The 15,125-nt window shown below is 42.7% G+C and overlaps 1 protein-coding gene across 1 annotated transcript in view; it reads right to left on the reverse strand.

Annotated features, from left to right (window-relative positions):
* Window positions 1–14,749, reverse strand: part of DCBLD2 (discoidin, CUB and LCCL domain containing 2) — a 46,285-nt gene extending 31,536 nt beyond the window's left edge. Inside the window, exon 1 of the mRNA XM_040583205.1 lies at window positions 14,506–14,749. Within this exon, the coding sequence (XP_040439139.1) occupies window positions 14,506–14,614 (109 nt within the window). The 5' untranslated portion in view covers window positions 14,615–14,749. The remainder of the gene's footprint in view (window positions 1–14,505) is intronic.
* Window positions 14,750–15,125: the final 376 nt, after the last annotated feature.

The raw sequence follows: 15,125 nt of genomic DNA on the forward strand, positions 1-15,125 counted from the left end.
TGCAAATTTCAAATCTCCCTTTTGCTGAAGGCGTCCTTGAAAACATGCGAGGAAAAATACTCCTCTAACCTATCCACATTAAAGAACCTGTTGTCAAATCATACTAGAAAGAAATGGAAAGGAAAAAAAAGTTGTGCTGAACTGCATCTGCAGCATTGTTGTACTATGAAGCCAATTTTTAAAAGTAGTTAATTCTGGCTGGACATTTGAGAACTCATTTTGTTGTGTGTTTCACTTAGGTTAGAGATAGCAGAAGTGCCAGATACATCATGCCTGAAGAATTTAAAGATTATCATTGCATGTCCAACATGCAATAACAGATAGTCTGCCAAGTGCAGCAGCAGCAGCATTCAGGAGCTATTTGGAAATTTCTAAAAATCACATCTCCAGTGAAATTTACAGAACAACGAAACCTCATGTTATTTTATTGGTACTATAAAAGGGTAGCTCTTGAGCCTCCCTACGTAAGTGGTGCTTCATCATTTCTGCCAAAGTTGCACAAATACCACCGATCAACTCCAGAGATATGTGTGTGTGTGTGTGTATATATATTTCTCCTGTATCAGGGGAGCAATCTGCAATACTCAGCAATTTCTACAATAAAAAGAGAAAGTACAATTTTTTGCGCTACAGCCACTTATATAGGAGCATTAGCTACTTCATTTGCAAGTCATTAAGTGCCACTGAATCTTTTGCTCCTATTAATCTGTATGCATGAGTGTGGAGAAGAGACAGACATCAATGCCTAAATCAATTATTCCTGAATGGGTTGACAGTTTCTGTTGTCAGTACACAGCTAATGACTCTCCTGCTTTCTTTCAGCCTTCTGTCATACAACAGACCTAATGCACTTGCAGAACAGAGAAAGCTCTTCACAGTAGCATCACATCACTTGCACAAACTTTATACCTGACATGTGCTGGAAGGTCTGCAGATGTGCATTGAATTTCACATGTCCTGAGGACCGCGTTCATACCAAACATGAATAAGCTCAGCTCTTCACCAAAATGTGTGTTGGAAACATGGGTGCCTCAAGCAGGGGGCAGAGGCAAGCAGGCTGCTGTTGTCAGGAGAACCATTCATCTCTTCTGCAGGCGCCGTCGAGCGCAGTCTGGATGAATTATCCTGACAGATTGCAGGTGACCCCCCGGCCTATGGCACACTGATGTCTGATGCGATCATGCAAATGATTTAAAACCATTTCTCATACACAAGTTCTTTACATCAACAAAATACAGAACTTGAACCAGTACAAACATACCAAAGTGCACTGGGTAAGAAGAAACTGTCAAATTTAATAAAATGAGAGCATACTGCACATGCAGAAGTGGGTGCTAAGTACTCTAATAATACCCACAAAAAGATTAATTATTCTTCCTAGTTGTTGGAGTCAATTAATCAGAACTTTTCCCCCTGAAATTGGCTGCTGTTAGTGACTGCTAATCTTGTTCTCACTACCAAAACACATTGAATAGTAATCTTTAAGACTAGAGGATGCTTTCCCATTCCTTACTTGGAGAAGAGAGAATGATAAAGACATCAGACAGTTTAAGATTACAGTCTGTAAGGCATAACCAATGCATATCAAAATGCTGATCTCAATTTTAACACACGGCACTGCCTTTTGAACAGACTCAATTTAACCAGTGGGTTTCCTGAGAAGATTGTACATATGTAAGTTAGGATTTTCTTTAAGTTTGTGACTATATACAGGATGTAATTAACTCTTTCTTAACTAAGTAAAGGTAGAATCAAATCTAAGTAAAGGTAGAATCAAATCTAAGTAAAGGTAGAATCAAATTATTAGAGTTATGTAAGCAAGAAGATGTTTTAAGGCATTTAATTTCACTGCAAATACACAACTACCTCTGATTCAATGCACTGATGTAATTCCTCCTCTTCTGTTCAGTTCCTATGCTCTTTCCCACTTTTTATCAGTGTGTCCCTAAGAGACACTGCATCCACTTTTTGCTTTTCTCAGTGTGGGCAAGAAAGTTTACACAACCAACATAACAATCCATGATTAAGAAGCAGGAATGAAGACCACTGAGACATCAAATTCTAAACAGCTTGTTCAGGTATTTCCAAATGTCCTTATTGGTGTCCTCCAGACCCATTGCTTTTTCTACCAAAATCCACACAACTACATTCTTCAGAAGTAATCCGCTCCTCTGTCAGAATTAATTTTCTTAACAAGCCAACAAGTACACAGGCCACCTTCATCTTTATGTCCTTTATTTGCCTCAGTAACACACTGGTTTGCACATTTCATCCCATTACAGATGTTTCACACATAAAAAATCCCACGCTTCCACAGGTGAGACCATAGCTCAATAAACACTTGAAGGCACTTTAAATTAGTGCAGCCACACACAAAGGCAAGCCTTGTCTGCCTCTAGCTTTTGGTGGGCCACCTGGGTGGGGTGGGGCGGGGCCACCCGGGCGGGACAAGGCCACTCTTATCTCGGGCCCGGATTATCTGCTTGCTTCTGGTCACCCTCAGAAGGGTGAGGAAACCTCGGACTGAGGAATAGGACAAAAGGTAAAGCACCACAGGCATTTTGCCTTTCACAACGTTGGCAGCTCAGTGCAGCGAGGGCCGGGGGCAGGACACAGCAGCCCATTCTTGCTCTTATAGCAAAAGTACAAAATTTAGATGCCGTTACAACAAAATTTTACTGTTCGCATCTACAATGCTAGCTTCATGCTAGGCTATTGATAATTAGTACTTTACTATTTTAATCTGTACACACAGCTTTTCAATCGCTATCTCTGGAAATGCAGTCTTTGCTTCCAGCCACTGAATTTTGCACAAAAGAGTAACATAGCCTTCCTAAATTTAACTTCCAAAATACAGTATAATTTTTAAAACAAATCAACTTGAATTCTTAAATCCTCAGAGCAGATAAGCTTTTCTTCCTCTGCTATCATGTACTAACCTGACTACTTCAAAAAACCAGGAAAGATCAGCTGTACGAGACTGCTGCAGACCTTTTTCTTGCTGAAATCAGGAAAACGAGAGAAGTCCCCGGGGGCAGCTATGACTTGCTTAAATAGTATGCAGGCAAAAGCAGCCTACAAAGACAGGCTAGCCATGGTGAAAAGTGATTTACGTGAGGACTCTCTAAGAGGGCTCTGTGTTCAATGACACATACTGCAGAAGCCCTCCTGAGCTGCTGCCCATGCTGAGTCACAGTGACAACTTGTGTTGTACCTTGTCTTTTGTCTGGCACATGCAGCTTGCCCACTTCCGAAGACATATCATTTACTTAGCAATCTGCACGAACACTTTCATAAAAATAAACGCTGCTGTGCTTCAGTGCTTTAAGTGCTATGCAGCAGAAACAAAGCTGATGAAGGAAATTAAAAATAACACACAGATGTTCACACAAAGCTCCATGAGAATAAGCAGCAGTCATGGTAAGAATAGGCTTCCAATCTCTTCTAAGGTCTTCAAACCCAGCACCACACCAGGACCAAACGAAATTTCACAAGCCTTACATGTGTCAACAAAGAGGCAAAAAAATTCTCCAGATGACACCACAGTCATTTTCTTATCTCTTCTGTTACCTGTTGATAAATGGGACTACACCACCTACGCTGCAGATCCATGGTGGCATACATGAACACCAAACTCAGCAGTACCATCTTGACTTTTATAAAGAGCTGCGACTTCTCGCCCTAGCCACTGCTGGTGCTTGTCATACCTGTGTTGAGCTGCACAGCAGTTTTATACCCAGGTTACCTCCCTCTCTGCCTGTTCTTGAGTAAAGGTACAGGTATGCATCAACAGCAGTCTAACAGTCCCAGGAGCCTGTGCAATGGAGATGATGCAAGGTAGGGGCAGGGGGCAGAGGGTGATACAGCAGCTGACTGTGGCAAAAATCATGACTGGCTACCATGGAATCAACAGAAGCCAGCAGGAAGGAAGCTGATGGGTTGGGTACCTGATGAAAAAACAGCAGGGCATCTAGATGCTTTCAAAAAGAAAAACTCAACAGCTGGAATTATTTGCACCCCATAGCTGCACCAAGAAGTGACTTTAAATACCAGTTTCTAACCCTCTTTTAAAGTTTGCCATCCAACTGATGAAACAGTAACACTCCACATCCCTACAGCAGTATCTCTGTCTGTCAGTGTAGGTGACATACAGCATCATCTTGATTTCTAACACTGATTTTCAACTCTAATTGCAAAATTATGATGGGCACTATCTGGAGTTTTCCCCCTGTGAACAACATGGCTTCATTCTAGTGTAATGAAATATAATAGAGAACCTATTCTAAAAGATAATTCATTCCTGATTTTGCCTTGTAGAGGTTCCCTTAAAAGGAAGGGTGATTTCACACTTGTGACCTTCTATAAATACAATCAATGAAACAAACAATATGTGCTACTGAAAAATAGGATGATTAGGAAGATAACAGTAAATTTACACACTTCAGTCACTGGTTTTTAAGTGCCAAAATTTATCACAGAAATATAGCAAGATCGTGTAGGAAGTCATCAGTGTGTGAAGCTCCAGTAAAAACGACCTGTGAACTTTAAACCTGCCCATCAGCTTTGCTGTAACTCCTTCAAGGCAAGAAAAGGGTGTCTTGTGTTACAGAACTGCAGACCCTGAAATCAGCTCTTCAAAAAATGAAGAGATAAAGTAATGAAAATGCTTTATTTGACGTTTTCAATTATACTTGAGAAAAAGATAAAAACTCATCAGCACTGGACTTCATATGTAGGTGGTCAAACTGATTAAATTTAATGTGTCTCTCTTTCCACCCTTGTGATAATAATACATATTTTGACACCTGTATACAATGGCATAAAAATATAAATTAACAGGTAACAGTGGTTCAAGGCTTCCTGGTTTCACAAAACTCACAGATTTGTAAAAGAAAAATTAAGCACCAGTGGCTTCTGTCCACCACACTGAGCAAGGCAAGATGTTTTTCTCCACATCTTAAACATTCTGGAGCAAAGTTAAAATGACCAGACACAGCTTTAACTGGCTACAGTCCTGTTGAAGATGCACAGGTTGCCAACTATGAAAACCTTTGCGGATTTGCTGGCAAACATACATGCACAACATACTCCATACACGTGTAGATCTCTGCAGCCAACTACCCTTCCACAGCCAAAATCTCCTGGCTCCTAGAAGGAACCAAGCAAAACCGTGACACTGCAATTCACCTTCTGTTTCCATTGCTCTCCTAATTAATCCTTCTACTCAAGATACTGAAGATCTTTCACCTCCTCATTCCTGTGGGGTTTCTCTATACAAAAAACATCTACATCCAAGCAGCTATACAAGTTACTTGTCTTGCCAAGTCTAATTAATATGCTACTTTAGTTCCACCTCAGTATAAAACTAGAAGTGCAAAAATAGGATGTATAAAAGAACTGTGACAAAACCGCTAAAACAGTTCAGTGTTCCTACCTCCCTTAGTATCTGAAGCTGCAACTGGGCACTGAAACAATTACTACCTGTACTCCAAGAAACATCAATTAAGAGACCTGAAAAGATTTCCTCTTCACAGTTAGGCAATGTCTGAGCTGTCAGGATTGCCCAGTCTAAAGAAAACCACAAATAGATCACCAATTATGAGGAGAAAATGTTAATTATTTTTCATCCCTAAATACCCTTTTACAAATCTGGAATAATTTTATAAAATATTTATTTACAAACTTTGTTTAAATGCCAGACTAAGATCAACAGTATTAGTCTAATATGACAGACAGCATCACTCTGAGAAGCTTTTACACCATCATCTTTTTCAAAATCAAGATAGAAGAGTTATCTGCTCAGAACCATTTACAGAAGCATACCAAGCTCTTCAAGTTACCCTTCCACCACTAATAATATTCCTCAAGGACGTATCAAAAGGGTATCTCCCACAGCACTTCAAGTAAAGAACCAAGAAAATCAGCATATCATTTAGGAAATGGTTCTATATGAAGAACCACTGTGGGGAAGAAGCATCAAAAAAAGAGAATCCATGTGGCCTCATGCACAATACATTGAATTTCAGCAAGACTGAGGATGCAAAGATCTGTAGCCTGCAGGATTATCACTCGGATACTATTCCAATCCTGGATGACAAAACCTCTTCCTTGAACTTAAAGTAAATTTGGAAAGAACTTCAAAAATCTGAGAGGAAGGTTTAGAGGGCAGATTAACAAGGGAAGTTATAAAGCAGGGAGGGAGATGTTTAATAAAGCATACAGATGATCTGACCACTGATTCAATTTTCATTTTTCAGTATGTATATGATGCAGCATCTCTGGAATATGGTTAACAGCATAGTCTCCTGTGATTTTGCAGGAGCTGAATTCAGTTTTCACATCACAAAGAATGCAGGAATGTTAAAATGTAATAAATTTACTTTAAACTTTTACTGCACAATTAAAAGTGTTAATGCAACCAAAGATATCCACACAGAACAAAAAAACCCTCTGAAAATATCTGATTTTTTTTTAATGATAAAATTAACAAAACTGATGTAATACAGTCTTGCTAATGAAAGACAAACTTTAGTATGAAGAAAGCACTGGAGAAACATTTCTTAAAAAAACAAAAAAAACAAAAAAAACCAAAAAAAAACCACACACAGGCGCACACACCCCCAACCAAAGAAAAAAACCTCCAGACTTCCCAAAAAGAAAAAACATATGTCAGGTTTGAACCTCTCTGACCCTAATTTATAGGTCATTTTACAGAAAGATAGATTCACAGTACTGAAGACCAGAAGTACCCTTTTAGGTTTGATTTTTTGTATGCCACAACTGCTTACAGTTGGCTAATTATGATTCTAATCAAAGGGAATTTAAGATGTTGCATTAAATTTAACTTTCCAGAAAGTTTTCAGACTTCATTTAAAGGTATCTTGAGAGAGAGAGAATTTTTAACTATTTCTAAAGCTACCATGCTTTAAAAGTTTAAGAGAGGAAAACAAACAAGCAACCACCACCCAAGAAAAAAAAAACCAACAAAAAACAACCACGAAACCAACTGTTTCAAAGATATTCTTCAAAAATACGCCTACTTTATTTATGGCATATGGGCGAATTCCTTATTATTCAATACTACTATTGCCAAGAATGAGACAACAAAGTTCATAAACTTTATTCAGCTTACACAAAAACATCTACTAATGCAACAGCTATGTATGCTATTGTAACAGTTGTGCAGAACTGGAACTTTCCTAATTGTGTTACCCTTCAAAAACAAGACGCATGGAACATCTATTAATAGGGTAGAAGTTCATTCAGTCAAAAACTTGAAACTTTGTACTTTCAGTAAGATTCTAAGAACAGGGGTTCTTAATATCACCAGTCAAAAAAATTGTACGAAAATAGTAACTGACTGAGTCAAAATGCAGAACATCTATCATGCACAGAGACCAGAGAACAGGCCAAAACATCCTCCTTGTGTTAGCAAAAATTAAAAGCAAGCACATCTGACAAGTATGTGTTCAGCCCCTACTTACAGATATTCTGCTTTCAGGAACCCTTTTTCTTGAAAAGGATTTACCCGACTAGAACAATTGCCAATGCACTTAGTATTATATTTTACATAGTTACTGTAAATGTATTTCAATTGTTTTACAGCTAGGGATGTCAACTCAAATTACAGTCTTACTGCAAACTCGCAACGAAAATTCTAGAAGTATGAGTTGTCACTTACTGTCAAAGATAAACACTGATGTGCTTGATTTTCAAGGTGCAACTAGTCTCAAGTCAAAGCAATAACTAATCACTGAGAATCAGCACGCATCGGCTGTTTGCTTGTCTAAGCCTCACAGTCTGCTAACTCATGGTAAATTTCTTTTATTCCAGTATTTGTAGAGAAAAAGGAATGTAACCCAAACAGAACTGATAACTAAAAACATGGAGATTTTGTAAGAAATGCCAACAGGAAGCATCCAAATGCCATAAGCAGTATCAAGTGCCTGTGTATAAATCCCAAGATCCAAATGATTGAAATAACCGAGATAATGGTAGCTAAACAAGTATGAATTATCTGCCCCTTAAATTCATTTTTTAGGAGTTTAGCAACCATAAAGAAATGTTACCCTTTTACAGCTCTTCACCAAGGGAAACTAAGTGATCATGCAAGGACATAGCACAGGTTAAATGTTTCTTACTCATCCAAGGGTCGGGGTTTGTTTTCTTTTTCTAGACTAGACAAAGAATTATTCAAACAAAAGCAATATTCAAAATCAATGTTATTCTGTGGTCCAGATGTCAAATCACTACCATATTTTCAACTCTAATTTTTAATTCAAATAACATCAAATGTGTTCAAATATAAAGCAACAATGTGAATAGTACAGCTCAAACTGTTTGCCTCAAACAATGGAAGGCAAAGCACAAAGCTTAACAAAATCTGGTATTTCACATTCTTACCACATTAATGAACAGGCTTCACAGAAAATAACCCACCACACTGTACAAAAAAAAAAAGCACTGAGAACTTTATAGATCCTACTTTAATGCAAGTTTCTACACAGCCTTTTATGTTAACATTACTACTGCTCCCCCTCCCCACCTCCCTCAACCTCCATTTAGTAACAAACCCGTGTTGCTTGGACAACGGTTTCAACAATACTACTATTCTCCAAAAAAAGGACCACGGATGTTCCATAATATTTGATTAAAGAAATTAATCTAAAAGCAACTGTTAATCACAAAATGCAGGAGGAGAGGGAAATCCTTTGACTACAAAACAAATTCCAGGTAATCCTAACTGCTTTCCCAAAGCACAGGATGCAGCTACAAAAGTGGAGGTGACATGCAATTGCTTATTTTAAAACCTTTCACAATATGGATAAAATAACCAATAGAAATATTGATTATGAAGAAAAAATGGAAACATTTGTCAATATGTTGAGCAGCAATTCCAACAAGGATTGTGTTTGTACTGATTATCTAAGCTATCAAAGTTGATGCATTCAAGGCAGCACTGAACTAGCCGATGACTGAAACTATACAGAACAGCAGCGACACATTAAAAACCTAATGCAGGGGTCTTCAAACTACGGCCTGCAGGCCCGATACAGCCCCCCAGGGTCCTCAATCCAGCCCCCCAGTATTTACAGAACCCCCCTGCCCTGCCCCCGCCGGGGGTTGGGGGGGGAAACCAAGCAGCCGCAGATGACGTCCTGCCACTTCATCCGCGCCGGCCCCCTGGTTAAAAAGTTTGAGGACCCCTGACCTAATGCATCATTTTGCAGAGTATAAAGCAGGTGGCAGAACTGCAGAAAAGCAGATGGATTATTACTCTCTAACGTGAATAACATAAAGGAAACATTTTTCCAAATCTTGAAAGCTGAATATATCCATTCAGTAGCAGGAAAACATTTTTCCTAAAGAATGCACTAATGTGCTAGAAGGTCACTGGCTTGAGATGCACACAGTAGCAGCATACAAGATAACATTACCTTTTTAACATGAGCTCAGATACTGGATTTTTATAGCCATGTACACAGAAGTGTATATATATATTTAAACCAAAGTGCATTGTATTGCTTAAATCCAAAGCAAAATGTAATACTTTCTGGGACCAAGTATAAGAACTCATAAGAGTATTTACACAAAATGGTGATTCTTTCCTTTAGAGGAGCAGACTACGCAAGCATGACCTCAACAGCCTCCCAAAGATGAGCTGGGCTGCACAGAATCGGTGCTATGAGGCACCCTCCCAGAAAGGATGGCTCTGCACAACACATGTACATACCTCTGCCCACCAGACCCACCTAACCACTTCAAATAAGGCTCAGTAAATGAAGGCGGAAAAACATCTTTGCTTTTTAGGTCTATACTTCCAACACCAGCTCACTTCCCCCCCAGGAACAGCATTCCTCCACACAATTCTCTAGAGCACTGCTCCTCCTCCTCCTCCTCACTACATCTATCTTCAAGGTGCAATGCTGGGAAGTGAAAAAGAAAACCTGGATCAGCAGACATGTCAGCTAAGCCTGGCAGCACTTTAAGCCCTGGCCTTGAAAAATTCTTCTGTACTTCTCAGCACAAGGATGAAGGGGAATTGCTTCAGCACTCTTGCCCTACGTGCTACCAATCCCCAAATCCTCAAGAGTCTGTATTCTGCACAATTGCATCTGCAAAACACTCTGCACTCTCAAGTAAAACTGTCCTATTAGCAAAACCAAACAGTTCAATAGAGCACTGCCCTCCCCATCATAAAACACTTATTCCGATGTTAATTTGAGGGATAACAAATCTCTCATCCAAAGAGCTGGAGATCCTTTCAATCAAAATAATTCCTCAAGGGTTTGGCTGTGACTCCCTCCCAGATGAGCCCAGCCAAGGACAATGGATACAAAGGACAACGGGACACCACCCAATCTAATTTAGCAAGAGTAGAAAATGGCACTTGTATGAAGGCCAAGACAGACAATTGCTCATACAGCAGACAGTTTTGTGGTAGTGTTTTATATTCACAAGCCAGGAGCAATCTGCAGCAGGAGAGGAAGGGGAAAAAAAAAAAAAAAAAAAAAAGCACACCTGCAATGGGCTACCTTGGCAGCTGGAACCCTTGCCAGTCACCTGTTCCAAAAGGAAATAACCTCTTCCAAGACATCTATGGAGAAGCTACAACCTCTCTCCCTCCCTCTTGCCCAGCTGATGGATACGCAGCTCAACCAACCTTCTCTTTGTCTGCTTCCTTCTACCCAAATCAAGCCACCTCTCTTGCAAATCTATAGCTGGAGGACATTGTTAGATCCTTTCAGGCTTGAAGTTCACAACTGGAAGGTTATCTTAGTGAACAAAAGGGACAATTATTTCCAAATCTGAAACAAAGTTTAAGGAAATGAAGTTCACAAAAATCACACAGCTAGTTCTAGTCTTCCCACTTGTCTCAGGAACTCCTGAACTCAGCACACTGTAAACCAAATGCAGTACTTCAGTGACAAAGACACCCAGACACCCCTGCACAGTAAGTGGCCAGGAAGTCACAACAGTCGCAACAGTTGTTTCAGCCCCTAACATCTGGACAATCACGAGCCATTTCAGGTCCTACAGAAAGACAGAAGCTAAGCTGATGGATCAGCATGCGCTTAATTCTGGACTGGCCACAAGTCAAAGCCACCGCTGTCTACTGCCTTGCCGGATGGACAAGCCAAGGCAAGACCAGGAGCACTGCAGAGGGAAGGGGAGGGCACACGGCAAAACTAGAGAGGAACAGGAACACACAACAGGCCCAGGAATACTGCAGTTCAATCACAAAACACAAGACCATAGAAAACATTTCATTAGGTTGAATGTGCACAGAGCCATCAGTCCTTTCACTCAGCATTTCAGATCATGGTAACTTTGCACCATACATTCAAAAATTCTTTTCCTCTGCTACATTGACACAAACATTTTTAAGCTACCGTGACAAATCACTTTCTGGTACTTTCTTCAAAAGGTTTGAGTATATAACAACATCCCTATGGTTTGGTATTTTTTTTTTACAACAAAATGTGAGAATCACATTTAAAACCAAGCACCCAGAGTAAATTTCTTTTAAATAAAAGGTTGAGGGGTGAAAAAAAAAAAAAATCAATTCTGCTTCAAATCACTTGGGATTCACTAGAGTTTATTTTTTAACTTAAAGCTTTATCCCAGCTTTATAAGCAAATCAGTATCCACTAGGAATCCCAACAGATGGCTACCAAACTACATGTGTGATGACAAAGTTCCTGGTCCGCAGACCCTGAGATCTTAGTACCTAAGTACTAAGGTACTTATAACTAAGACATTACTCAAGTTCTACTTTGATGAAAGCTAAGCAACCATTTCTCTCTTAGCTGTGTTCTTCTAAAGCCAAAAAAAGGTTAAATTTAACTGATGAACAGGCCACACCGAATTTGTATCAATAGCTGAACATCTGTTAAGAGCACTGCTTCTCAAAATGCAGTCTACAAAGAGCAGGAAGCTTACATGGACTGGCTTGCTTTCATTCACACCTGCTTAATTACATGAAAAATAAAACACTTGAAGTATTTTTCAAATAGCAGTTTCCTTGCAGCCAGGAGCTAGTCACTATAGAATTGTTTCAAAATCACAAGAGTTGACTTGCACAGCTGCCACTGGACAGTCCCCAACGCATGAGACCGTATGACAGCACCAGTTACTTTCTGTTGAGTCTTTTTCAGTGTTTCTGAAGGTGTTCAACCTCATGCAAAATGCTCATATTTTCCAAGACAGTGAGATGCTCAAGTTCAAGACCTTGACCAAAGAATGTGAGATACATACACAGAATGATTTTCAATGATAGACAAAAAAAAAAAAATCCCACCCAAATCTGCCAAGGTAATACAGTGGGCTACTAAGTGAGAAGCATATTTACCACAGCAGTACCTGCACTTTTTCATCCCTCAAGTTTCCAGCTATCCGGAAAGGGAAAGAGAGAACATTTGACTCAACATTCAAAGGAAGTTTCAAATTGACCAAAATCATACGTTATTTTTACATCAGTTCATACTAGGGAGGTGCTCTACAGAAAAGCATGTCAGAAATGAAAATACTGTATCTTGAAAACAAGATTTGAATACCATGTAGTATGTGAGGCTTAGTGCTGCTGAACGCTAGAACAGAAAATTAATAGCTGCTTATTAACAGACGACCAGACACCCTAACGCAAGGAATGAGGCTAGGTTCCCACCTAGTATCACTTACCAGATTTTTTATAGAAGAGCTTAAAAGCAACTTTAACTGTGGAATTCCCTAAACCTTGGGTACTTCTATTGGCAATCTCAACACACTCTCTTAGAAGCCTGTGCATATATTTAATATATCAATTTAGTAACAGCTCCGTGCAGACCCTTCATGAGCAAGACAGCAGTTTCGTTTCCGTATGGGACTCCTTTACCCAAATTAGAACTATGCCAGCATTTAAAGATACAGGATATGCGCTCCCCAACCTTCTCTGGAATAAGATAAATGAAATATTTTGGCAAGGAAACAGTCCCTCACAAGCAGAACTTTTCTTAGAAGCTTCAACAGTTTCAATGACTGAAGGATACTTCAGTATTTGTATTTGACAACACCAGAGACCCTAACCTTAAAACAAGCTGGGTTTTGATGCCAAATAAAATGAGATTTGTCAGTAAAGAGGTTCCCCTACTGCTCAAAAGAGAGACTTCTGTGCAAACTTTAAGCATTAACTGGAGGAACATCATAAATTGAAATTCTGGGAACAAGCTCTTCAGTGGTTTCTCAGAGTATAAAAAGATGAAGTGACCAGCACACCCAAAAGCCTGCTGTCCACACAGTCCAACCTCTTGCTGCATGTTCCCACCCACTCTAGCACACCTCCAACCACTCTGAGACAATTCGACTCAATAATTTGGAGGAAAATTATGACTCCTCCCTCCCCACCCAGTTACTTCAGTTTTCTCCTAGAACAACAAACTCAGTCTGCTCACCAAAAGGTCAGACTAGTGTCAGGTCAGCACACACATTTGGAGTACGATGCTCCTATAGCAGGAACTGACACCTTGCTGCTGCCCCACTGACCTGGCAGCAGCCTTCAGAAGGCTAAATGTTAAAACTGTCCCATTTCCCCTCAAAAGCAATTGGGTCTTCTCCACCTCCATTATAAATTAAACCAAAATAAAACAAAACCAGGTATGCCAAAGTTTTATTAGTGTTAGCTTCGTGCATGTACAGGAATGTACTTAGAACTAAATGCGATCAGCTAGAAGTAAGCCGAAGAGGTAAGTCAACATGACTAGCTTGCTCTACGGACACATCTCTGACCATTCTGCACTCAAAAAATTAAGTAAAGCGTACATTTAGCAGCACGGTGCACACATTCCTGATTCCCTCTGTGCATTTAAATACAGCATTTGTGACATTCAAATATATTTCCATCTGAGACATACTGAAAGTTACACAAGAAGAGCGTTTAATTTCTGAAAGGAAGCAGAGCAGTGCAAGAAGCACGCAGGACTGAGGACCATAAAATTTCTATTCTCAACCCCTGCACCCACAGAGGCGAAAGTTTCACGACGTTGTCAAAGTACTGACTGCCACCGCCTTCCCCAGGCGTGTGACCGAAGCGACAGCTCCCGCGGCGCCCCCTCAGCTCCCGCCACGCCGGGACCGAGCCGCCGCAGCCCGCCCCGCGATCCCGGGAACCCGGCCCGCTCCTCCCGGCACCAGCGGGACGGGCGCCTCCACGCGTGGGCTCCCCTACACCGCCCCGGCGCGGCGGCTGCCCCGGCCCGGCCGCCACACGCAGCCCGCGGGGGAAACGCGGCGGCCTCCCTCGGCGCCAGGCCCCGCCGCCCCGCGCCCTGAGGCGAGGGCGGACAGGGCCCTTCGGGGAGCGGGCTCTTCCTTCGCCCCTGCGGGCCGGGGGGCAGCCCCGGGGTGCGGGCCCACGCCGGGGACGGCTGGGACGCCCCTCCCAGCGGCAGCGTCCCGCAGGGCCCGTCTCCCTCGCCCCCCCCCCCCCCGGCGGCCTGGGCAGCGCGGCCCGCCCGCCCCCGCACCCACCTTTCTGCGCCCCGGCGCCCCGTGGCAGCACCAGCAGCAGCAGGCTGAAGCGGAGCAGCGAGGCCGCCCGCCGGGTCCCCGCAGGGAGCGGCCGCCCCGGGCTCACCATGCCCCGCGGCGTGGCCGGCGGTCCCAGGGCATCGCGGGCTGCGGGGCGGCCGGGCCGGGCCGCGTCTGTGCCCTGCGCCCCGCGCCCGTCGCGCCGTGCGGGACAGCCAGCACCGCCCCTCGCCGCCCGCAGACGCCGCGGCCGCCCAACCGCTTCCGGGAGCGCGGCGCCGCCCCGCGCTCGCTTCCTGCCGGCCCGGCCCGGCCCCGGCGCGGCGCCCCGGGGGTTCGGCGCCACATCTCCCCGCCGTGCCACCTCCGCGCGCCCTCACAGCTGGCCGGGAGCGTTGCGCCCCGGCTGTTCGTTCCTTCCCGCCGGGGCAGCAGGGCCCGGCCGGCAGAACCGCGGCACAAGAGCGCTGGGGGCCGGGCAGGGCCGGGCAGGGCAGGGCGGGCTGGTGGCCTGTGCCCCACAGGCGAGCGCCGGGCAGCGGGCAGCTGGCCCTGAGCTCCAAGCCATGCCGTTACAGCCCTTGTCACCCAGCTTCCCAGCGGTTACAGCGTGTGACTGG

Source organism: Falco naumanni, chromosome 2, assembly GCF_017639655.2.
Source record: "Falco naumanni isolate bFalNau1 chromosome 2, bFalNau1.pat, whole genome shotgun sequence".
Taxonomy (NCBI): Eukaryota; Metazoa; Chordata; class Aves; order Falconiformes; family Falconidae; genus Falco; species Falco naumanni.